This window comes from Cupressus sempervirens, chromosome 3 (assembly GCF_028749045.1).
Source record: "Cupressus sempervirens isolate cs-2001-9-10 chromosome 3, ASM2874904v1, whole genome shotgun sequence".
NCBI classification, from domain to species: Eukaryota; Viridiplantae; Streptophyta; class Pinopsida; order Cupressales; family Cupressaceae; genus Cupressus; species Cupressus sempervirens.
The window spans coordinates 462,200,086-462,225,497 of NC_143120.1; the positions used below are offsets into that span (position 1 = coordinate 462,200,086).

At 36.0% G+C, this 25,412-nt stretch overlaps 1 protein-coding gene across 3 annotated transcripts in view; it reads left to right on the forward strand.

Annotated features, from left to right (window-relative positions):
• The first annotated feature begins 1,466 nt into the window (after window positions 1-1,466).
• The window catches only part of LOC149567116 (uncharacterized), a 51,603-nt gene continuing 27,657 nt past the window's right edge, over window positions 1,467-25,412 (forward strand). Inside the window, exons 1-8 of one of the 3 annotated variants that reach the window (XM_089820314.1) lie at window positions 1,467-1,654; window positions 2,273-2,706; window positions 2,872-3,443; window positions 3,651-3,743; window positions 4,035-4,139; window positions 4,349-4,501; window positions 4,616-4,714; window positions 4,902-5,030. In XM_089820314.1, coding sequence (XP_089676440.1) covers window positions 2,652-2,706; window positions 2,872-3,443; window positions 3,651-3,743; window positions 4,035-4,139; window positions 4,349-4,501; window positions 4,616-4,714; window positions 4,902-5,030 — 1,206 coding nt within the window. In that variant the 5' untranslated portion in view covers window positions 1,467-1,654; window positions 2,273-2,651. Of the gene's footprint in view, window positions 1,655-2,272; window positions 2,707-2,801; window positions 3,444-3,650; window positions 3,744-4,034; window positions 4,140-4,348; window positions 4,502-4,615; window positions 4,715-4,901; window positions 5,031-25,412 lie in introns of those variants that run through there. The other 2 variants (XM_089820315.1, XM_089820317.1) reach the window with 2 other exon arrangements.

The following is a 25,412-nucleotide window of genomic DNA, read 5'->3' on the forward strand; positions in this document are numbered from 1 at the left end:
AAAACATGCTTGGTCACTTCTTAATAATGCTGAAAACACACAGAATGACACATGAGCTGGGAATAGAACAGTGGCATCTGAAGCAGTAAATATATAGATCGTGTACTCCCCTCTTGGAGGGAAAGAATTACATAGCTTTAGGAAAGGATGAGGATGTTGAGTCCAAATAGTTCACATGGGCTCAAGCCATGCAAGTAAAAGCTATGAGACTCTAGAAAATCATTTTACACCATCCTTAAAAAAGAGAGAATAAACCACGTGGGTATATTTTGTTTGATCTCAATAAAGATGTCATACAAACTGCACCTTGAGGCATTTAACAAGACTGAAAATCAAGGGAAACATCAAAATCTATAGTCTGGCTCCACATCCATTGCCCATGCAAATTTGGCCAAAAGAGATTTGTTGAATATCTGGCAGCATGGAAAATAAAGAGTAATTAATAATATGCACCTAGGTGCAACCCAACCGAGCATTATGCAATTGTTTTAAAGCCAAAGATTTGAAAAAAGCACGAGTTAAAAACTGGCACTAAGATCAGAGAGCCACTATCTCAAGTCTTTCTATGATTGTAGACCTGACTGATCTAAATAAATCCATACATTTTTAAACATGATCAAAAAGTACAAACTCAATGCAGTATCAAGAAAAATAGCTCTTCTATGTATTAATAGGCATATGATATTATTGAAAGTATGCATACGGTTAATGCTATATTTCTCCTCATTGATACTCGTCTCAACATCATGGTATATATCAATTGAGACACTAAGTTCTAAGAATAAGAATAAGTGACAACACTTACCTTGGTTTCAAGGTCCACATTTTGTGCTATGGACCTCACTTTATGTCATTGTCCAATGGATTCTCCATGCGTGTGGTATGACATGGTAAGTTACTAGAGAAAATTGTGATAGGCACAGGTCCGGTGGTATGGAAGACTCAGATCCGCCTCTAGATGGTAGGCAAAAAGGCTACGCTTCAATCTTTAAACCTCTTAAGCTATCAGCATATTAGCAAAGATAATACAACCCCCTTGAAATGGTAAATGCACAGGAAACAACAATTATACCATAAGCACAGTGCTGACCACACATAGCACAGAGAATTAACATGTCTTTACTTCTTTGTGGAAACCTATCGCAGGAACTGTGACACATTAGGTCCCTTGTTTAAAAATGTTAATGCACTTGTCACAAATGTGGAAAAGATAAAGTTGTAATTACTACATTCATTAATAGAGTTGTTAGAAAATATTTGTATTTTAGTTAGAGAAAATTGAATTTTTTCATTGCCTTTTTTAAAATTTTTTTATCATAGACCAATACAATTTAAAAAAAAAAAAGATTCCATTAGTTTCCAAACTAATAAGAATACATAAATATATATATATTTCAAATTAGTTTGAAATTAATTAGATGTATTAAACATTTGATAACAGCGATGATCTTAGCCACGTATAGCACAAGGTGCACCGTAAACAAGCTTGAAAACCACGGGGAGGAAGAGGAAAAGCGATAGATAGATAAAAATCGCTTCGTGGGCCTCTTTTCCTCTTCATTTTATGTTTTGTCCCTTGCCAACAAATTATTCTAATGCAAACAGCTTTCAGCTCAGGCCTATTCACCACAGAGTAACACGCGATACTCGACGGGTATGCATCTAATCCGCTTTATTCTTTCATTACATGAATTTGTTTAGCATGCATTTAATCCCATTGGTTTCAGATGAATAAGGGGTTTAAATTTAGCAGGAAAATGACCTCCTCTGACTAAATTTAGTCCTGGTGGGAAACTACAATCTAAAATGTTTATTTTCTGGAATAGATTGTGTAGAGATTTTTCATCAACGTTTCGAATCACACTACGTGATCCATCATCAGGAAGATTTTTTGACATCTCTTGCTCTATCTTCCTGATGATGGATCACGTAGTGTGATTCGAAACGTTGATGAAAAATCTCTACACAATCTATTCCAGAAAATAAACATTTTAAATCATGGATTGTGGAAATCTGATTGCATTAACTACAATCTAGGTTTTGTGAGCAGTGAAGTTGCATTTTAGTATAATTTTTATCTCTTTAGAGCTTTGACGTTATTTAAGTTTTTTGCTTTTTCAAAGAATTGTTCTTAAATCTTAGAGAGATCGTTTGTAATGATGTGTTTAAATGGATATTATTATGTTAGCATGGTGAATGACTTTGAACCCTAAGGAGGAATGCTTGGGATTGGGTATTGGAGAAATGAGTTTATGTTGGCGTGATTTGACAGGTTCTTGGTAAACTTTGAAAATGATCATGTCATTGGGTTCTTTAAAGAGAACTAGGTGCCCAACTTTTGGGATTATTTGGGAAGATTGTGAGCAGATTGGTGTGCATGCTTTTCTTTAGCTTGACATTGGAGTTGAGCTGAAAATAAAGAATTGTGATGTATATTGTCGATTTGGAGGTGGCAGGCGAGTGACTGCCCCTGGGAAAGATTTCTGTTTCCTAGGAAGCATTAATTTTAATATCGTTCAAGGCTATTTGGGACTGGATGAACAGTTTGTATAGCAACTGGCCTAAGCTTCTAGGTAGGTATTGTAGAAACAAGATGCTACAAGGAAGAGATGGGATTTTGGCAGGATCATTGTTCTGTACAACTGCGTTAAATGCTGAAAATGAAGCTGTTTCTAGAAATTGAATTATGTCATGTAAAACTAACAGGTTTGTGAAAATATTGCCTTTGATTTGACATGCAGAAAATAGGCCATGCTTGTATTTTAGTGGGCACTTAATTTGAAATTGGAGTTCTTCTGTAGTTCATTAAGATAAAAAAAGTGCGACATTCTACGGGAAACCTACTTAACACGAGACTTATTTATCCACCAGGGCATGAAGTAATGGCCACTGATAAAATCAAGGAGACTGGCAAAGTGAAAGGAGTTCCTGATTGGCTGAATAGCTCTGTTTGGTCTTCAAGACCTTCTAATTCTAGTTTTAACCGAAAGTCCAAGGCTAGCGACACACCTCAGGGAAATGATGGTGCTCAAGCTGTTCTTCAGGGGATTGCTAGTGCTGTTACAAGGGATCCACTACTGGAAAATGCAGGGAATATTTTTGATGATAGGAGCGCTACGGAAGGGGCCAATGGTATTTTAAATAAACAAGAGTCCATTTCTACATGCAAGGCTGATAAGGTAAAGAAGGCAAGCATTCAAAGTAAATGTGATAGAAGCGATGAAGGCGCTAGGGAAACACTATTAAAATCAGATGAAAGCTCGAGCGAGAAATATGATAGTTTACTGTCTGATAAAATCGACGATCCACTTTCAGACTCTTGGGCAGCTCCTGATTATGATTTACCATCTATTGCTGGACATTCTTCTCCTCCACAATTTTCCAATTTGAATTTCAAGAGGAGTTCATCGGTTGATGTCAGACAGGCCCAGTTTAATTCTGAGGTAGGCAAGCGACTTGCTTGGTTCATTCAAACGACAATTTTTTCTTCTTCATTCTTTTTCAGCCTTTGACTGGAATACATTAACAGTTTGTTGTCTAGATTAACAACCGTTTTAAAAAATTTTGGCTAGCATTATGATCACAAAATTTGTAGTTCTGTTACAAACTGAAGGTAAGTTGTCTGAATTTTCATATCTGATTTTTATCAGATCTCCAAAAAGGTCATAAATCTGGCTGAGTTGCAACGACTAGCTTCTCAAGGGATACCAGATGTTGGAGGACTTCGGGCAACTGTGTGGAAGGTACAAATCTTAGTCACACTATATGGCTATTACACAAATTCTCATTATTCCATTTGTCAAAACTATACTAGTTGCTTATTTGTTAGTCAGTTTGGAACCAAGGATGAATGTACCTCTTTACAGCTAGATTCTTTTTCTGAATGCAGTATTATTATTCCTGTGATATTTATCTAAACATATTTTTTCGTGTTGTTCTTTATTAATGGTAGTACTAATAACAATTCTAATCGTATTTGCACTCTAAGTATGAAAGAATTTTACTAAACTGCCTTCATTTTTGTGGGATTTTAGCTGCTTTTTGGTTACTTGCCAAGGAACTGTGATCAATGGGAGAGTGAGTTAAGGAAGAAGCGATCACAGTATGCAGCATTCAAAGAAGAACTTCTTGTTAATCCTGTAAGAACCTATTAATATAAACTCAGAATAATGAACTTTCTTAACTTAGACCAATGTGATTTGCTTTCTGTTTTATTCAGTCACTAGCATCAACTTTATTAAGGCTAGTCGTCTTTTGTTTCTTTCCAAATTTGTATTTTTCTGAGAACCTTGTTGCCATGTCTGTTTGTTTTATAACGCTGAAGTTCTGGTCTTGTGCCTCTGGCCAGTCAGAAGTTACAAGAAGGATGGATGAAGCTATTGGACAGTCAATTGATAAAGATCGAGACAATGGAAGTGGAATGCTTAGAAGACTTGAAATTACTCATGGAGAACATCCACTGAGTCTTGGGGAAAGCAGTGTCTGGAATCAGTTCTTCCAGGTGTGTAGGACATTGCAAACTAGCATCAAGGCAAATTTTTGAAACCTTGAATTAAGATTTTTTTAGAAGCTTGTTATAAATATTCTGATTGAAAGTCATTCAAATGCTTGTCAGGATACAGAGACAATAGAGCAAATTGAGCGTGATGTGAATCGTACACATCCAGATATGCATTTTTTCTCTGGAGATTCTGAATCAGCAATTTCAAATCAGGTTTGTGGCAGTGGCTTGACTTGCGGTTCTTCTGGGTTCAAAATAATATCTATGGTTGTAAGCTCAAAATAAATTAAATCAAATGATTCTTTTTTCTTTGCTAGTACTAGTTTAGCAGTTTTAGCTTTACTGTAAAGTTTTTGGAACTCGTGTATTTCCTGAAGTGTTTGATTGGCCTTCTGGACAGGAAGCACTGAAACATATACTCCTAATTTTTGCAAAATTAAACCCGGGAATCAGATATGTGCAAGGGATGAATGAAGTTGTAGCCCCATTGTTCTATGTGTTCAAAACAGATCCAGATGAGTCCAATGCAGTAAGCAACATATATGTTCTGTTATGCATATCACATCTAATATTATAAAGATCTTTCTTGATGTATTCATGAATGCTTTTATTGGAATGCGTTGCTTCTGATACAGGATGATATTTCCAAATTTAGTGCTTTTATTGTTGAGTTATCTTTTATTATTTATAAGGTTATTGTAGTAGAGAAAAATATCTCCCTCACGTGCAAACAGTTTTTTGTTAGAGAAAGTGAAAACCAGTCATTGGTCAGTTAATCCACTTAAAAAGTACTCATGTCACACTTCCTAAATTTGTTTTGGACTCAGCGACAGTCTCTTAGGAATCGACATTCTCAAGTTTAATAGTCTCCTCCAGACTCAACAAGACCTTAAACAAGAACTTGAGGGATTCAACAAAGTAAAATTGCATAAGATATTTAATATTTTTAGAAAGGTATTTTTCTTTCATTTGAAATAACATCATAGAAGTCAAACACACACATACATCAAAATAAGAAGCAAAGGGACAGACATGAAGCAAATAAAAAAAATCGAGTGATTTACAAATAAAATAATCCATAGATAATGCTCAATATTTTGGAGGTTATAACTTTTTTCATGCCATGAATGATCAACTATATAGCCAGCAAGATAAATATAAACTAACCTCAGAAAACAGTCGCATACATAAGATATATGCCCAATCCACATATCTAATCTAAATAGATATTCCAAGTCTCATGAATAATTCTCTACATGGATGCATACATGGAATATCTTCAATATGCCCTAAGAACTAAACCCTTCACTCTAGCTGCAGACTGTCTTAAAATCGTATAAGGAATGTTCTCAGAAAATAGAGCTGTTAGTGCAAGGACATTTTTGTCACAACGATAAATTTCAATAATTGGTGCAAAACTAAGAATTGAGATGCAATAAAAGGTATTCTCCAACATTTGCCCACCCTTTGTCCTGCTGAAAATAAAAAGAAGGAATAAATGCTTTGTTCGGACATTTTTCTCCTTAAAAAATTACAATGGTACTTTGAGGTTGGACTTCCTGCAGGTCACACTCTCCTAAGTGTATCTCTGAAGCTCTTTGGTCAGACCCCGGAAAATTGACTTCGATTTGGGATTAAGAGCAGAGCCATGTGACTATAGCTGTTTTTTATATTGATAACCGTGGTTTTTCATGATTACCCTCATAATAAGTGATGGGGTTTAAATGTTTTGAGTAGAAAAGTTGATCTGGTCTTGTATGCTGCAAGTTTAGTAGGTCTTATGTGTCACAGGGTCCTGAGAATATACTGGCAATTGTAGTTGTAGGTGCCAAGGGTGTGCTGCTGGAGTTATTAAGAAAGCTCTTAAAGTTTACAAAATAAAAATTGGTTATTTAATTTGTTTTGGAATTCAGTATTTTCTTTCATATGTGTTTGTTTTTGAAGCATAATCAACCTGATTTTTTTAATCAAAATTAATCAATAAGGTTTGAAATTCAGTTAATGAATTCAACATTGATAACTATGTAAAAGAAGATTCAATAACATAGGATGAACATGTACAAAAAGAAAGAATGGCAGCTCTTTTTAGCAAGAAATGCTCAGCTCATCGTGCATGGCAAAGGTGATTGGTATTTTGTAGTAGACACGAGAAGATCTCAATTTTGGATGTGTTTTCAATTAAATAAGATCTTCGATGCTTATCAAAGGACTGATTTTGATGATTAAATCAATTAAAATAATGTAGAAGGATGAACCACTGCAAATAAACAACAAAAAAATATCTATCCAAATGCATACTCAGAGCCTTTCAAACATCATATTTTTTTTCGAAATGAACTATGGATTGGAAATTTTACCTATACGAAAACTGTAAATTATTCTCTCCTTGGTCAGAAAGAATCAAATTCCTGCCAGAAGTGATTAACACCATGCTGATCAGAATGTGTCACATGTTCAAGCTCACAGGAAGAAAGTAAAGCTATGTAAGAGAATTGCTGACTTATAGAGTGAATTAGAAAAGGTAACAAAATGAAAATCAAAGCAAAAATAAATTGATTTTTCTGAGATATGGACTAGGTTCTGGTATGGATAATGGCTTGTGTATGCGGGGGTGGCAATTTTTTTTGGGTTGGCCTCATATGTACCAAAAAATGTAAAACCTATCTCTCTCTGCCCCCTCCTCCCTCCCTCCCTCCCTCCCTCACACACATGCACACACACGCACGCACACACAGGCACACACGTGCACACGCTCATGCCCACACACGCGCACGCCCGCACACGCTCCCACCTGCGCACACCCACATCCCCGCCCCGTGCCTACGCAGACATGCAGACATGCCCATGCACACCCACATACACATGCAGACCCACACCCACGCACACACGCAGGCGCGCGCATGCACGGCATATGCATGCATGCAACCACCAACACACGCACCCACACACACAATTTTGCAGCCTTAAAACAGGAATTAAGTTGAGAATTGTACATAGCATAATATAATCAATAAAACCCCCATAAAATCTATTGTCATTTTAAACGTAAATGACTAGTACAAATATCGTAAATAAATCTATCTAAAGAAATGCCAAGAACTATCAATTATAAAATACTTAGTTTAAATTAATTTACTACACTTGAAAATATTTATATTTGTTTTTTGGTATTGACTTATGCTTTTTATTTTAATTTCTAATTTTCTTGATTATTTATATGTCCAATTTTTTTGTTTTTAGTAATAATTTTGTATTTTATTAATTTTAAGAAAGAGGGGCTACATTCCATCACCGTAGGATGTAATTTTGTGCGGTTCAATTTGCCTTTTACAAACAACAATCTGACATAAGCCCATCCCACAACTCAAAAACAATGAGACAACGTTTTCCGCCCAAAGAAAAGACACCACAGAACCCCACCCAAAAAGCTCCAACCCCACTCGAGAGCCATCTGGCATTAGACACCACGTTGAACCTGAACCAGACCCACTGCTATGGCAACCTGAAACATCAAATCCACTCCCCAATTTGCCCTTGTTCAAAACGCGGGACAGATTGATCACTACACCAGAGATATTTTCAGCTGAAGTTTTTCTTTCCCCGATTCCTAAAACATGCAGAGTAGAATGAAAAACCCAAAAAGCATTGCTCATTTCATTCAAATTCTATTTCAATCAAATCACAAAACTGAGACTGGAATCATCTTTAATCACCAGAGACCCGAGCAAGCATCCACATTTACCTTTCTGGTTTAATGGCCCTTGGCAGGATGCCGCAAATGCACTCATCCAAATTGGCATTAATCCTCCATTTTAGCCACTCATCCTCCTGCCTTCGGGTTTGAGGGTTTTGAACTCTGTTGAGCATGCTAAATACCAAATCAGCTTCATCAGTTGGGCCCCAATTTGCCAATGCTTTCATTTTGTTGATGTCCACATCATAAACATGAGCCATAACAAGTAATTTACTGAGTTACTAGATTCTCTCCTAGACCTAGGAATTCCTGGTTCAATTCTCTCAAAAGTCTGGTCCTTGTTAGATTTTGTCAAAAGTCTGCCACAAAGACCGAATATTGCTGGGAATTCTCTTAGAGGAACCTTGGTAGAATTCAAACAACTTTTGGGCGACTTTGGTTTCCAACATAGGAACCCGGACAGAATTTTGGAGAATTTGGTTGGAAAACACACTTTTGTTTACTTTTTCAAAAAGATTTTAATGTCAAATTAGACTTAGAATTAGACTCAAGCACATGATTAGACTCAAATTACTAATCATATTTAATTTGAATTATATTCTACTTGAGAAGAATCAGGATCTATAAAATTGCCACAAATCTATTATGGAATGTTTGTAATACACCATAATTTGTGCATATAGGCTAACATGTATAGAAAACTATGGATCGAACAAAATCTAAAGAGATATTTTCTGTGGTTAAATCTGGATCCTGAGCCTACTTTCTTGGCTTCATCCAATCTGATCCAAAGCTGCTTTTGTTGAATCATCCAGTATGATAATTAATATATGAAGCTTACAATATGGCAACAATCACAACCTTGGCCTAAAATGAGCTTATAGCATTACTTTTTGTGCTTCTAATTAGCAACACTAGAATGATGATGATTTGTTTGATAGCTTTTGATGATATTTGATCGTGATGGCTGATTATTAATGTTGACATTATTGATTTTAAACTGAAACATTAATATGTTGGTGTATTTTGTTACAAGATTCAAGAAGAGTTGGCAGATTAACGGATTTCCGGATGATTGATTGATTAACAGAGGAACAAATGTGTTCCTTATAAAGAATTACAAGGACGTTGTTTCTAAAAGAAACAACGTAGACTGAAGATGGAATTAGAAACAAAACTAGAGACAGGATAGGAAACATTCCTATCTGGACTGAGGAAAAAAGAGACAGGATAGGAAACATTCCTATCTAGACTGAAAAACGGACTACAGACAAGTAGTTGACTATTATAGAAAGTATAAGATATTATCTCAATACCCTCCCTTAATGGTCAACGTACGGATGTCGGAACATTCTGTGATAACTGAGACCCTCCCTGGATCTACAAAATGCTGAAACCAAGAAGCTTTGCCAGAAGAGTGCTATGACTCAAAATAAGTTGCAATTACAAAACTTCGTTTTTGTGGAAAAAATGGTAAAACCCAGAATCTCACACAACCTTGTGTATTACAGACAACTTGAAATGATTTTTGAGGAGAAAATCAACAAACCCAGAAAAACAGAAACAAATTTAGAAGGCTCTGCTCTTGTCGGAAGTCTCATGAAGACCTTTTAGATGTGTCCAGATTTCGGCAGCTGTCTTGCCGGATGGAATTTGAGAAAGCTGGTCATCAGCTATGGATAGTTTGAGAAGCATTACTGCCTCTTGATTGTTCAGATCCCATGTATCTTGATCAGGACCCGAAGAAGTCGGAGGCTGCGTAACACCCAGAACAAGTTGATCGGTGTTTCGATATTCGAAGATTGCGATGATGCGCTGCTTCCAAGTTCCATAATTGCGACAATTGAATTTGGAATTATGTTTGAGTAGAATATTTGTCAGAGATGCCATGGCACATTTTTCAATGAAAAACTGTGAAAATCTGTGAAGGCACGTTCTTCGAGGCAAAAATACGAAAGACCTAGAAGAATCAGAGAATGACCTAGAAGAGAGCTCGAAAAACCCATAAGGAATCTGCTGTCGTTTTTTGGATCCACTGGCTCGAAAATCGAGGCACAAAAATCAAGGCACCCAGAAAAAACAGACGACAACCCAGTTGAGCTCTTGAAAAACCCACCAAGAATCTGCAAACAAAATATTTTATCGACCCCAAAAATTAGGGTTTCGAAAAAAAAAGCCCTGGCTGAAAAAAGCTTGAAAAAACTTCAGATTTCTTGATAAAAATGGCGGATTTTTTTCAGGGAGAGCACAAATGATGAAGAATGCAAACAAAACGAACTAATCCTTGACCCTACAATCGCGATTTTGCTGTCAAATGAGCTGGAAAATATATGGACGCGAGTTGCTTCAAACGCGTGTGATTTGGACGCGATTTGCAGAAAAAAAAATTGCGAGCTTTCCCAAGGATGCAAGCATGGATTTTGCAGACCAGGAGGCTGCAAAAAGAGACGACTGCAGAACTCAAAATAAAAAAAATAAAAAAATCCTTAGCTATTGCGGACACGACTTACAGACCAAACAAAAACTCCAAGCCGCAAACAAAATAATATCAAACTTGATTTGCTAAGCGAAAAATTCCTTATCATGGCTCTGATACCATGTTACAAGATTCAAGAAGAGTTGGCAGATTAACGGATTTCCGGATGATTGATCGATTAACAGAGGAACAAATGTGTTCTTTATAAAGAATTACAAGGACGTTGTTTCTAAAAGAAACAACGTAGACTGAAGACGGAATTAGAAACAAAACTAGAGACAGGATAGGAAACATTCCTATCTGGACTGAAGAAAAAAGAGACGGGATAGGAAACATTCCTATCTAGATTGAAAGACGGACTACAAACAAGTAGTTGACTATTATAGAAAGTATAAGATATTATCTTAATATATTTTGCTATGTTGCTTTAATATTAGCATAGTGGTGTATAACTTATTTGCTGCTGCATATATGAATATATATATGTAGATATATAAGTGTGTGCGCGCGTGTATATATATATATATATATATATAACATATATTCTTCTAAAGACAAACCCAAAACGAATCCGAATCCAACCCCAAAATATTTGAATGAATTTCGAACCCAAATCTTGAACTGGAATGCAAACCCAAATCAGAACCAGCGACTCAAGTAATTTAAGTAATACCAGCCAATTTGAGCTTGTTTAAAGTTTAAACCTCTCATGGTGCTAGTGCTCAGGAAATCTCCATACAAAAGGTGTTAGCATTGTCCCTTCTACTTTTTCAATGCACGTGTCTCGTCTCTAAGCCACACCCCCCTTTAAAGTTGAAAAATGCAGAATTTCCTCCATTCCCTGCCTTGAATGCGCCACAACAAGGCACTCCATGACAAAGCTGACTTTGGGTTTGGATTCTCCCAATTGCAAACCCCATGCCATGATCATTGAATAAATATCTGTGTTTGTCCTGTAACATTTTTTCACTTTTAAAAACATCTTTCCCAGCAGCAATTCGATTACTTCTTGAAGACGTTCATGGTGAAAATTGAACAACTGATCCCATCTTTGTTTTTCGCCTGTTCATAAAAATGATTCTGTTGATTTACACATGTTAAGGCAAAACAAAACTCCATTATTCACTGTAAGAGCTAAAACACCATTTGCTATTGTGACTGAAAGCCTCATGAATTGCATTAAAAAAGGCTGCTGTGCGGTTGTACTTCAGCAGTGTAATAATGATTAATTCTCATCTCATTAAATGAGTGACACTAAAAGCTTTAAATGTGAACTCTAAGATTCAGAGCCTAGTTTGACATTCTGTCCGCTTCCTGATTGCCTTCTCTCTATATTTGTTAAACTTTGAAGGTTTCCACTGAGGCTAGTTCTTGAATTATGTTGGTGATGTAATTCTGAAATTGTCAGGCCTCCATAGAACCTTTACTTATTGCTCTGATAATAATTAAAGAATCCCCTTCAATATGTCATATTGTAACACCTAGTTCTTAGAAGCTCTAATTGACAACAGTGTTGCCTCTGCTTCAGCCACATTGTTTGATTCATCCTGTAACCTTTGACCCCCCAAACCAATACGATTTCCATTAGCATCCCTGATGATGAAGCCAGTCCCTGACGCCTAGGATTCCCTTTTAAAGCTCCCAAAGTTACATTCCCACCACCCCTACGGGGGTTTTTCCTAGACAGTAACAACTTTAGGAAGAGGAATGAGATCAACCTCACCTGACCCATTCACTGGCTTATATCTCCAAAACTTATAATTTTAGAAAATATTAGATTATTTTGAAAGTATATAATGTTTATAATAATTTTTTGAAATTTTGACATGTAGATGGTTGTCATATTTAAGCTAGAAAGATAATTGTTAACATTAACACACAGGCCATGATGTTCCACCCTTTCTGCCATTGTATGATGCTTCTCACCATTAAGTAATATTATAAAATATTCATTGTTCATACTTTAAGTTCTATTTTAACATGATTATATAAAGTTCAAGTATCACTTCTCCGTGTCATGGATTTTCTAAATCATCAAGATTATTATCATCATTGACATTAAATCATATGGGAAGTGGAACATTTGAAGTACCACAAGCAGTGCCACTGCCACTTGCACTAAACTCTTCTCACTTTCAGACTTCTCAGATGCAACATGTTGGAAAATAGATGTATCTAGGTTAGTTTTCTTCGGCTTCATATCCACAACTTTGTATGGGTCTGGGGGCAGTGCTGCCAATGGGATTGTCGGGTAGCACCCCCTCATGGTGGTTGGAGGCAGTACCCCTAGTAGGTTCGAGGGGTGGTTTCCCTTGCAGGATTCAAGGACAATGACCTTATCAGTCTACTTGTCATGTTACAAAGCAAGGTTAAGGGGCAGAGCACTCACCACTAAGCCTGAATGAAGACCTTCAAAACCACAAAGGCTTTCATTGTGCCACCATTTTCATTGTTTATTAAAAGGCAAAGTCAAACCTGGAAACAAATAATATGTAGGAAAATGGATGGATTCACCTGGGGTTCCCCCATACACTGTTTGAGTTTCTCCTAGATGAACCAAACCCCATTCTGCTGCATGTTGCCTGTGTTTGTAGGCAGATTGGACTGGATCATGTATCTGGCCCTTCTGCAGTGGGTTTGGTTATACATTATTAACACAGTTCCACTTTATATATGAATCTCAGCCGGAGCAAATTGTTATAGCTTTGATTTTCATTTTGTTGCTCTCTCTAATCGTAGTTTCATTTTTTATGGTAACATAAGACTACTTTCAATGTCAATTAGGGAAAATGGTCTTTATTACGTAAGGCCTATCAACATACGTTTACTTGTTTAGAAAATTATATTCTTCGATCACTAAGTGGTGGTTCTGTTGTGGCCTTCTCCTTCGAGGAAAAAACATGGTGGAACCTGAGCATTACAACCATACAGCAACGGTCCAAATCCACAGACATTATTTCGAAACCTTTTAACAGCTTCTGGTCCCAGTGCCCACACAATAAATATAATAGGCCTAAGTTCAAGCACCATGAGCTATAAACAATCAACAAAGAACTAACAGGTCCAAAGACAAGCAACGCAAAGCACTAAACAACCTGAGGCCATCCATGTAGAGTTTGAATCTAAGTTACTGCGTTTGCTCTTGGAAGCTGGAATTTGAGATTCAGTTTGCTGCAAAGTCAGATTCGATTTTAATTCACTCAAAATTCTTCCACAGTTGGGAAAATTTGCTCAAAACTCTCTCAGAAGTATCCCATAAGAATTTTGGATGGATTTGGAAGACTTTTTGACTTGGATGGAGGGAACCTGGAACAAATTTGGGCAAATTTGACTGAAACGTCCTTTTCGTTGACTTTTTATAATGTTTTTTTACCAACTTAGGTCTATTCGACCCCCCAACCCTAAAAGTGACCACTTAAAAGACCAAAAGGGTTGTTTTATATGTTGTTTGTGCATTTGTGAATGAAAAGAAAAACTTCTTGCCTCCATTTGTGTATGAACTAATTTGATGCTGCATATATATATATATACATATACACACTCTTGTATGGACGAATCCAAAACGAATCTGAACCCAGCCCCAACAAATTTTGAACAAATTCTGAACCCGAATTGCGATCCTCACATCCTTAATAGAATCCAAACTGGCAACTTAGTTTTGAAGACATGAAAGATGAAGCACCAAAGATTTTGATACAAAGAAACTCCTTGACCATGATTATGAAAAGAGCAACCCTCAGCTGTACAGGGTGACACCAACTGCTAGCCATAGTAAGCTCCTTGTTTATTAGCATGCAGTGCTTCTAGCTCACAGGCATCAACCAGTGCTATGCCAGGGCCAGTTGGAATGTGCCATCTAGAGAGCTGCCGCATCCCCTTTTGGTGGGGAAGGGAGCTGGAGTAAGAGATACAAATCTCCACACCAAGTATGAAGTCAGGGGCTGAAGCCCTGAAGACAAATCTTAGGGGTAATCTCATGCGAGATTGAATTTGGGATGAATCATCATCTCATTGTGCTTCAGTCAGGTAATTCAATTATATCAATTGTTATATCTTCTAATTTTAATTAATTGTTCAGATTAATTGAATTTTTATTAAATGCTAAAGAAAGGAAAAAAATTTAATGGTAGAGAGGCCGTGATGAATTGATGTGCAAATAATCTATGCTGAATGTGATATTCCACAACTGCCATCAGCTGATAAAAGGCAAAGGAATTAATATATCTTAGACCATACAGTAGGTTGTAGTGTAAAGGCCATATAGCAGGTTATATTTCAGTGGTGGTCATCACTATTGGGGAGCCATTGCTGGGGCTTTTGAACAGCTTCACCAATGGTAATCACAATCTTCCAAATGAATCAATATATACGGTGTGACTCTTAAGTGCAAGTCGGGCGAATGCAAAATCATTAGATGCCCATGAGAAATTAAAGATGCCATTTTGGTTACAATCTGCCATAACTGCAAATAGAATCTCATCTTGACAGTGGTACATGATAAGGTAAATTGCTGAGAAGAATTTTGCTGAAAGTGCTATGTGGTGAATGGTAAATTGAGACAGGATATGACATTATTCCTTCTGTGGCCTGCCTACCTTAGGACACTTCTTCAGTCAGTTTCTCACTTTGACACCTGACTGGCCAGGAATACCTTGTGCAGATTCTTCTGAGAGGTTTTCAGGTTTGAAATCTCTCGTGAGTCCTTTTGCACCCACTGTTGCTGATAAGCCTTTCACTTTCTTGAAGAATTTTAATGCAGCATTTGCCTCTAAGGGATTGTAGCAGGCTCTACATGAGTAGCACATTATTTTCTTTCTCATTAGAGATTTCTCCCAAAACTATTGAGACCTGTCAAGGCTTGCCAATTATCAATGATTGGGATAAATAGGCATGACCCTGATTATTACAACTTTTTGTTAGAGTGAGAAAAACTTTAAAGGCGTCCTTTTGAGATATGAACACTTGTTGAATACAATTGGATTATGCATACCGTGTGATACAGTTTGCATAGGTGAATGTATTGCAGCAGAAATCTTCTGGGGGAAGAATTGGCAAACCAAAACTTTTAAGAATAAGACTTTCTCAAATTATTGGAAAAATCAGGAAAAAATCTCATAATTTAAATTTTGAAAAAATCCTAAAAAAGGAAAAAAACCTGACTGTTCTCTAGTTTATACCTTGAATGACTTGAAAATTCCACCATAAAGGTGAAATGCTGATGCCAAGCTTATGTTGTAGAAGTTATTGTTTTAATGTATTTTGTGATTTAACTTGAATTGGCCAACTCTGTCAAACCTTAAATTGACGATTGTTATTCTTAAAGTATTGGCTTTGTATACTGTTTAACAATTTATTTTCTGTACTCATGTGATGTTCATTTGATCAATCATCTGTTGTTGTTTGTCACGTCCCCTGTTTGAAATCATATTATGATATCCCCATTTACTTCATAATATCAATGCTATAAATAATATAGCATAATATCAATTATTTATACCGTAATATAATTATAATATATATCAATGCTATACATCTGAAATATATGTTGATTATATATTTCATTATACAAATCTGAAATATATTATAATATATACCAAACACTAAATATATTTAATATATTTAAATACCAAACATCTAAATCTAAGTAGAAATATTATTAAAATTTATATTATAATATATACTAAATATTCTATATTTAATAAACTATATAAAAAATATATTTTATAATACGAAAAAAAACTGTTACCAAGGCATATACGCAGCTAATAGTCAGGATGCCTTGACTCCATAAAAAATCAGGAGTCCCGAGCCTTCCCCAAGGGTCACCTCCCCTCCCCACACGGGTATAAAGTGGTAATTGAAAAAACCAGTTTGGGAAGAAGGAACAGCATCTAATATACATCATTGAATCAGACTTTAGTAAGGAATCAGCATTCAATAACCCAGTCAGCATTCAATATCCAATCAGCAGCATAACACATGATACAGTTAGCAAAGTCTGTCAGCAACATACCATACAGGGATACTTAATTGAACTACATATAATTTTTAGATCTTTCAAAGGTAATATTTATCGGAGGAAAATATGCAATATAATCTGATAGTCTGAGCAGAACTAGAAAATGTACCAATTGTGATATGTTATCAAATAACAACCGTATTTAGTTCCTTAAAGATTACACAAAGATCGTATGCAAGTGGCAATAAAAGTGGTTTCATGTATAGTGTTTGTACATACACAGCAGATAGATGACAAAGCTTGAACATATGGGACATTTCTTATACATGAGATATTCAGATCAGAATGGGAAGTTGGATATTTTGAACTCAGAACATTGTGTGTGTATATAAATTTATAACAGTTGCAAGTAAAATTTCTCCATTCTTTGGAGCAAAGGATGCCTGTGCATATACTTGGAGAAGATTTTAGAGTTAAATCTCTCGAATTTTGTCTCTCTTTCGTAGATTTACTGCTATTTTTAATAGTCACTCCTCTTCTATGTTTCCATATTCTCTCTGTTCAATATGAAAACTTTATTTTTCTCTCTTCAGAATGTTTCTATTTCTCTCTCTCTTTGTTTGTTATAGAAGCATTCTTGTGTATACTTGTATATATAGATCATTTATGATCTCTGTTTGATACCACATTCATTATTTTACCATAATAGAAGATATCAGTAATAACATATGCTCTTAGAACAATTGAAACATCATTGCAGATTAGAAAAAAAAATTTGATTTAATTAAACTTGGCGATCAAAGAAGATAAGGATATCAATATTTATTGCATAGAAAGAAGTATCTTGCAATTGAAATATAAGAATTGAGCTCCAGATCTCGTAGGACCAGACATGGGACATTACATTGATGTAGATCCAGTGTTTTTTGATTTAGCCAATAGTCAACATTTTTTTTTAATCAATCCCTCAACTCTTTGCTTATGATGAAATATTTGTCTTTGCTTAAGTAAATAGGGAGTTGAGTTTATCTTTTATGCTGGATAGTTTACTCTCCTTTAAATCTAAAAAGCTTGCTAGAAATCTTAATTGCTTTGTTTAATAACACATTCATTATTTTACCATAATAGAAGATACTAGTAGTAACGTATGCTCTTAGAACAATTGAAACATAATTGCAGATTAGAAAAAACATTTGATTTAATTAAACTTGGCGATCAAAGAAGATAAGGATATCAATATTTATTGCATTGAAAGAAGTATCTTACAATTGAAATATAAGAATTTGTTGGGTGGATATTTTGCAACCGACAGTTTGGGGTAAAATCCAGTCGCAAAATAGGATGACTAGCCATAGCGTATGAGACAGAGTCTCTCCTACCTTAAAGGGAAGATTCCCCCTTCTCACCGTTCCTTGGATTAACTCAAGGTAAGCCAGAAGTTGAGAGATTTTGTAAATGGGTATTACCAATATTCTTTCCTCTTAGCATCTAGGAAAGAATCCACTTACCCACAGAGCGAGTAATGGGCAAGATGAAACCTCAATCTATATTTCTATTTAAAGTTGTAAACGGTGATAAACTAACACTAACTCAAAGGCTAGTTGAAATTGTACCAGTTTGGCTCTAAGTCTTGTTTTAACCTATTCTATAAGAATAACCTCTACCATTGGGGCACAAAGACTTCTAGAAGTAGGGTATTCTAACATTTTTTTGTGAATTTGAGATGTTAATACAAGCTATAGTCAAAGCTCCTAATCTATGTATTACCACAACCTCTCCCAGTCAAAGCTTCGGCTTCGATTGCTTCATAAATCACTATGCTCTATTATTGAACACACAATAATAACATGAATCAAAGACAATAGGCACAATTTACAGTCAAAGCTTCTAATTTGCTTTATCACAATCTTCCAGTCAAAGCTTCGAATCCAATTGCTTCTTTTATTCACTTTTCTCCCAAATTTGTACTACACAATCAAAGTTACGCTTGCACAAATGTGACAGAGCTTTCTTGCATACAACAAAAGATTTTACAATGAGGGGCACTCCTTTATATAGGCAAAGGAGTTGAGAAAAAAGCCGAGGAAAAAGTGGGAGCAACTCAACCAACTTTGACCCGGTCTTAATTAATGAGAGAAATTATTGGGTTACATGCAATTGCACATGCAACTCGTATTACATGAAATTACATCTTTTCATGCAATGCATCTTCTTCAATTACAAACATGAAAGAAGAAGAAGAAAGATGGAAGAGAATTGAAACAATTCTAGGGATTGTATTGAAGGACCTTGTACTTGGCGATGCAATCCTAGATGATTATAGGATCGGGAGTCCTATATTTTGGGTCACTGCATTCACCTTGATAACCGTGGTCTTGTGTCTTTTGATAGCCCCTGACTCTCTTTGACGAATTGTCCGTTGTCATTTGAAAATATGATCTGATCAAACTTTTCTTGCTCAAGTTGTCGTGAATTCTCTTTTGTAGATTGACACATTCTGGAATCTCTGACACTTTGAAAACCTTCTTGATGGTGTCTGGACATAAACTTGGTATAACTTCCCATCACCACCTTAAACATTTTAATTTATTTTTAAACAAAGTGCTTGGTGCATTCCCACACGAACTTAGGTTGAAGATCAAATGAATTACTGCTTCTTGAGAATCAAAACATGCCTTCTTGATGGGAAAGCATATGTATTTGGATGAAAAATAGTAGGTGAAGTGAGAATGGAAGGAGATGGATATGCTTTAAGACATGAAGGTGGAACACATGGGAATGTGTGTGAATGAAAACTCTTGACTTTTAAAAAGTGACTTAGGCTTTCAATATGTCATTGCACGGAAAGTGGATTCCATGTATATGCAACATGTAATGAGAAATGGAAAGTGAGATGACATGCGAATAAGGATGGAAGATGAGCTTACATGTATGTGCGGATGACAGATGAGATGAAATACAAGTAATCGCATTTGACGAATGGAATGCAAAGTGTTGTGGCATGGAAAGATTGAAATGGAATGTGATGATGCTCTTGCATGAAATGGAGGGTGGAGTGAAGTGAAACATGACCAAGTTCTTGGGAAAGAAATTGCAACTTCTCCAAAAATGAAGAAAAACCAAAAAGCAAACACACAAAACACAAAAACAAACTTTAAAAGAAGAACGTACCTTTGGCAAAAGACTCAAACATATTAACAAGCAAGCCACTTCAACATGCAAATTCGAATTTGGAGTTTGGGAAAAAACCAAAAACATGAAAATGAACCTCTTCATCATATTTAAAGGAAAATGCACTATTCATGGCATATATTTGGACAAATGTGCAATAGCAAGCCATAATATGCATGAAATAGCAAGATAAGCATGAATTGATGAGCAAGTTTGAAAATGTCCACTTACTTGGAGGTTATGAGCCAAAATAGCAAGATTTATAGATTTTGAAGACCACTTCTTTCTCAAATCCGGATTTTCAAACAACTTTTTGACTTCTTTCGTACTTGCATGTAATGGACATTCAATGGTTGAATTTAACATGAAGATGCCAAAAACGTAGTCTCCAAAGACAATAGCATGCTTGAAAACTCAAAAATGACCCCTCTTGATCAAAGGTATGGGCTAGAGCCTAGAAATGCTTTTTTTTTAGAATTTTGAACAAAAATGTGACTTTTTAATGCAAAAATCTGGGCCGTTTTTGAAAAAACATGGCAAAAAGATGCATGTTTTTGAGTCATTTTTTACTAGTGAATGCATACAATGATCAAAACTCCAAAATGACTCCTTATTTGACCAAAATGTGAATTTTGAAGGCTCAAATCTGGGTGGTTTTGTCCAAAATGTGGCTCCAAGTGAGGCTGAAATAAAATATTTTTAGCATGAATGAGGTTGGCAAATGCATGAGGATGTAAAAATGCCTCTTGTGGGAAAAATTTCAAGTCATTCCATGGAGAAATCTAGAAGAAATCACCAAAAAATGAGTTCTTTGAGGCCAAAGTCATGAAATTCTTCAAAAACGGGTTTTTTGAAGGGCAAATGTATGAAGTTGAATGCAAAACGGACTTTTTTTGTGTGATTACATGTTTTAAATATGCAACATAGACCCAAGTGCACCTTTCAAAGGCCGTTACATGTTTTAAAAACATGTAATGGGCTCTCCCAAGGTAAAAATGCACCTTTTTGGTGTAAAGACATGTTTAAGTTACATGCATATGCAACTCAAGGCAAAAGCTCACCTTTTCGGTGCATATGCATATAACACATGTAGCTCATCTTTTTGTTGCCATTGCACATATTGAGTTTACATGCAATGACATAAAAAATGTCGATTTCTAAGTGATTTTATACTCTAAGTTGAGTTTTACATGTAATGACATGAAAAAGTTCCACTTTTTTAAAGCGATTTTACACATTTAAGTGATTTTAGCAAGCACATGTCAATTTAATTTTGATAAAATATTGCTTGAGTGAGACATAAACTATATTTACATTATCATATTAACAATATAATGTGTAAATATAATTTAATAAGTAATCTTTATTAGAGCATTTGATTTAAATGTCAAAAACTAAATTGCACTATATAGTTAGTATAGTCACTTAAGTGAAAAATCAAAAAGCAACTCAACTCAAAAATATAACATAAAGTGCACTATAGTTACTTTAAATGAAAATCTAATTGATAAAGTAACTTAAAAACATAACATAAAGTGAATTGAAGTTATATTTAGAAAAAGGTGAATGTCAAATTAAAAATTTAACATGATATTTTAAATTTGTATAGTTGCATAAAAAATGTCCACTGTTTGGGCACTAAAATGGTCATATTTTTTGATTGACAACTCCGATTAAGCCCCAAGTTAGATAAATCGAAGGAAAAATCGAAAGCCAATGATTTGATCAAAACCAAAGGATTAAAAACCAAGAAACACACACTCAAAAACAAAAGAAATGATGATGAAGTCCGAAAAAATCAAGCACAGGCTTTGACAAACAGAAAAAGAAAAAGACTTGACGAAAATGTTGATGTTAGTTTTGTACCAGTACATATCGTATCATATAGCGATTGAGTACTTGACATGGAATGTTGAACACTCAATCCCTCTCTTGAAAAGTTAATACTCATGAAGACATGAGAAAAACTCCAATGTTCCTTACACTTGTGGATACTAACTTAGTTATATTGATGTGATTTGCTAGTAATCATGTAGGCGACCTTACGTTGTTCATTCAAGGATAACTTGGGCTCTTGTTGTGGTGGTGATGATTTTGGTATGAGTGCCAGATAATGTTGATAGTGGTGATGATGGGGGTGTGTCTATCAATGATGCTTCTCCTAACCTCCTTCTTCAAAGCTCCAAATACTAAACTACTCATTGCTTTACTCCTACTCCTATGAATGGAAAGATTAGCAAATGGACGCGAATCAAATCTGATGAAAGCTAACCAGTGGCTCTACCTCCATAGATATAATGATTCAATGGAAAAGACGAGTTTACCACGCAAGGCTTCCAAACAAGCCGCTAGGATGCTAGTGGCCTAGTTATAGATCCCTATCAACTATCTGTCTACTCTTACTCTTACTAACTTTCTTGAAATGAAATCTACTTTAACAACTTCAAGGGAAATCTAATTCTAATTATTGGAAGTAGAAACCATGCAATAACACCAAATGTTCTTAATCACCATGCAACTCACAACAATGACAAAGAGAGGCAATTTTGGTATTATCTTAGCAACAATTTTTTTCAACCCTTTTATATAAAGGCCAAAATTACAACCAACGGTAGAGATTAAGAGGCAAAACCAACAATCTAGATTGGATCCTAGAAACCCTAATTAGGGTTGCCACTCCATCGGCCAATAAGAAGACGCCACCTCATCAATGGACCAATGAAAGAAATGGAAAAGTGGCAACCAATGAGAAGCCACCAAAATGATAGCCAATCAGAATCAGACACCTATCTTACCCAAGAAGGAGAATTTGCCACTTGGGCTTACATCAAATGATCTTCTAATATAGTTCTACCCCTTCTTTTCATCTTTTTAGCCAAAGTAATGAACTTGGCTAGCTTGTCATTGACTTCTTTCATGGGAGGGGAAAGGCGTATGTTTCATCTTGAGCTCAGCTAAATTCATCATGTTGCTCTCCCTTGACAGTGCTGCATTCTGTTTCTTTCTTGGAGGTTCTTGATGTTCCTTACTCTTCTCAACCTCCAAACTCCCCTTCTTGCTTTTAACTGTTCTTTGCTGTTGGCTACTGCCTCCACCTTTTTGTTCGACTGACTCTTTTGGACTTTCCTTTGGTTTCATCTTCTCATAGGTAAGGCGTACCTTTTGACTTTGTAATTGCCTCAACTTCTCATTGTACCACGACTCGATGTGCAGATGAACTGTCCTTGTAATTGCCTCCAAGGACGGATCCTGATGGTCATCCCAATCCACTGGATTCAACTTCGTTCCATCCACTATATCATAATCTTCTCTTAACACATTTTCATCATCTTCTAGTTGATCGAGAATATGAAGACCTCTCCATCTAATTGCCCTCATCATGCTCACTAACAACCTTGAGAAAGCTAGCTTCCTCACATGAAAGTCGTCCTGTGCATTGGCCCAAAAATCTTCTATAGTAGGAATATGTTTGAATGTATTTTCGCGAGATGCCTTGATAAGACTATTAGGATCGAATTTTTGCTTTGCTCTATACCATCCTAGACGATACCATTCTAATTCTTTCTCCGCAGCTGCAAAGGCGACAGGATTGGGGCAACTATCATTGCCAATTCCAAATGAGAAGGTAATCCCTATCTCACCTTTACGTTTCATCATTTTGTTATAATACTCAAGTTGCCTAGCCAACTCCATCAAAACTACCTTGTCGAGTGGGTACCTTGGAAGTCTCTTAGGACAAACTATACTTCCTGCTACTCTAATGTATGTGAATTGCGGAAATTGAATGAACCAACTCCCATACTTCTTAACTTTTGCTTCCACTTCTGATGAGAGCCTCTTAGTAGGTGTCCCTTGTAATATCCTTACTGTCTTCATGGCAAAGGCATCATAAAACATTTTATAATCCTTGGTGTTGTGCAAATGAAGCTGTGGATAGCACTTATGCACCAAACATTGCCCCGACCCATTGCCAATTATTCTTAAGGCCTTAAGTCCAAGATTTTCATATAGTCTTGTAATCAAATAGAAAAGATAGGACCCCATATACAATTGCTTTTGATTTTGCACTATCCTAAGTTGCAACTCTAGATTTTCGCTTATAATTCTAGGCCAATCAAATTTTCTCTTTCCATTTTCAATTTCATCAATAAAAAAGTACATCCAGTTCTCGAATTGCATACCTTGAGCTAAGCCCGTGATTCGGCTGAGAAGCACAATGAGATCACCATACTCTGATTTGAAATCCAACTTGGTGAGTTTTGATGACCTGGTAACTCCCTTCTTGCCTTCGTGTAACCAATTATGCTTTAGATGAATGAAATAAGCCTCATGATTATCCTGTTGCCTAGCCAACTCCATCAAAACTATCTTGTCGGGTGGGTACCTTGGAAGTCTCTTGGGACAAACTGTACTTCCTGTTACTCTAATGTATGTGAGTTGCGAAAATCGAATGAACTAACTCCTTCTGATGAGAGCCTCTTAGTAGGTGTCCCTTGTAATATCCTTACTGTCTTCATGGCAAAGGCGTCATAAAGCATTTTATAATCCTTGGTGTTGTGCAAATGAAGCTGTGGATAACACTTATGCACCAAACATTGCCTCGACCCATTGTCAATTACTCTTAAGGCCTTAAGTCCAGAATTTTCATATAGTCTCGTAATCAGATAAAAAAGATAGGACCCCATATAGAATTGCTTTTGATTTTGCACTGTCCTAAGTTGCAACTCTAGATTTTCGCTTATAATTCTAGCCCAATCAAATTTTCTCTTTCCATTTTCAATTTCATCAATAAAAAAGTACATCCAGTTCTTGAATTGCATACCTTGAGCTAAGCCCATGATCCGGCTAAGAAGCACAATGAGATCATTATACTATGATTTGAAATCTGACGTGGTGAGCTTTGATGGCCTGGTAACTCCCTTCTTGCCTTCATGTAACCAATTCTGCTTTAGATGAATGAAATAAGCCTTTTGATTATCCTAAAATAACTTAGCCGCTTGATCCATCATTACCACTGTTATGCTTTTATATTGGGGAATATTAAATGCTTCTTCGACCACTTGTCCGTCGATGTTGGTCGACACTCTCTTCCCTTCATCAAAAACGATGGACTTAGTAACAATATCAAATTGGGATGCACACTCCATTGCCAATTCCGGACAAGGCAAGGTAGGAGGGAAAGTCGTCGCATGTACAATTCCGCTCTTTTTCTTTGCCATGGGGGATTGTCCTTCTTTCAATTTCTCCTTTAACTGTATCACTTTATTCACCTCACTTTCGAGAAAAAGGTGATCTTGGGCATCATGTTTTGTCTTTTTTGGTATTCGTTCCCTTTGGGTTTTTGTTTGCACTAACATTTACCATCCTAAACACTTATTTCTGCCCCTTTGTTCTAAATGATATGGACTACACTTATCAATCTCCAACCTTCTTTTATCGATGAAATCTAGCTTATTTTTGCCTCGCCAAGTCCTATCTCTACACTTATCAATTTTCAACCTTCAACCTAGGGGTGGGACTACCACTTATTTCTGCTTCTTCATTACCTTAGGATGGACTACACTTATATCTCCCAACTTCAACTTAGGGTGGTCTAGCTTATTTCTGTCTC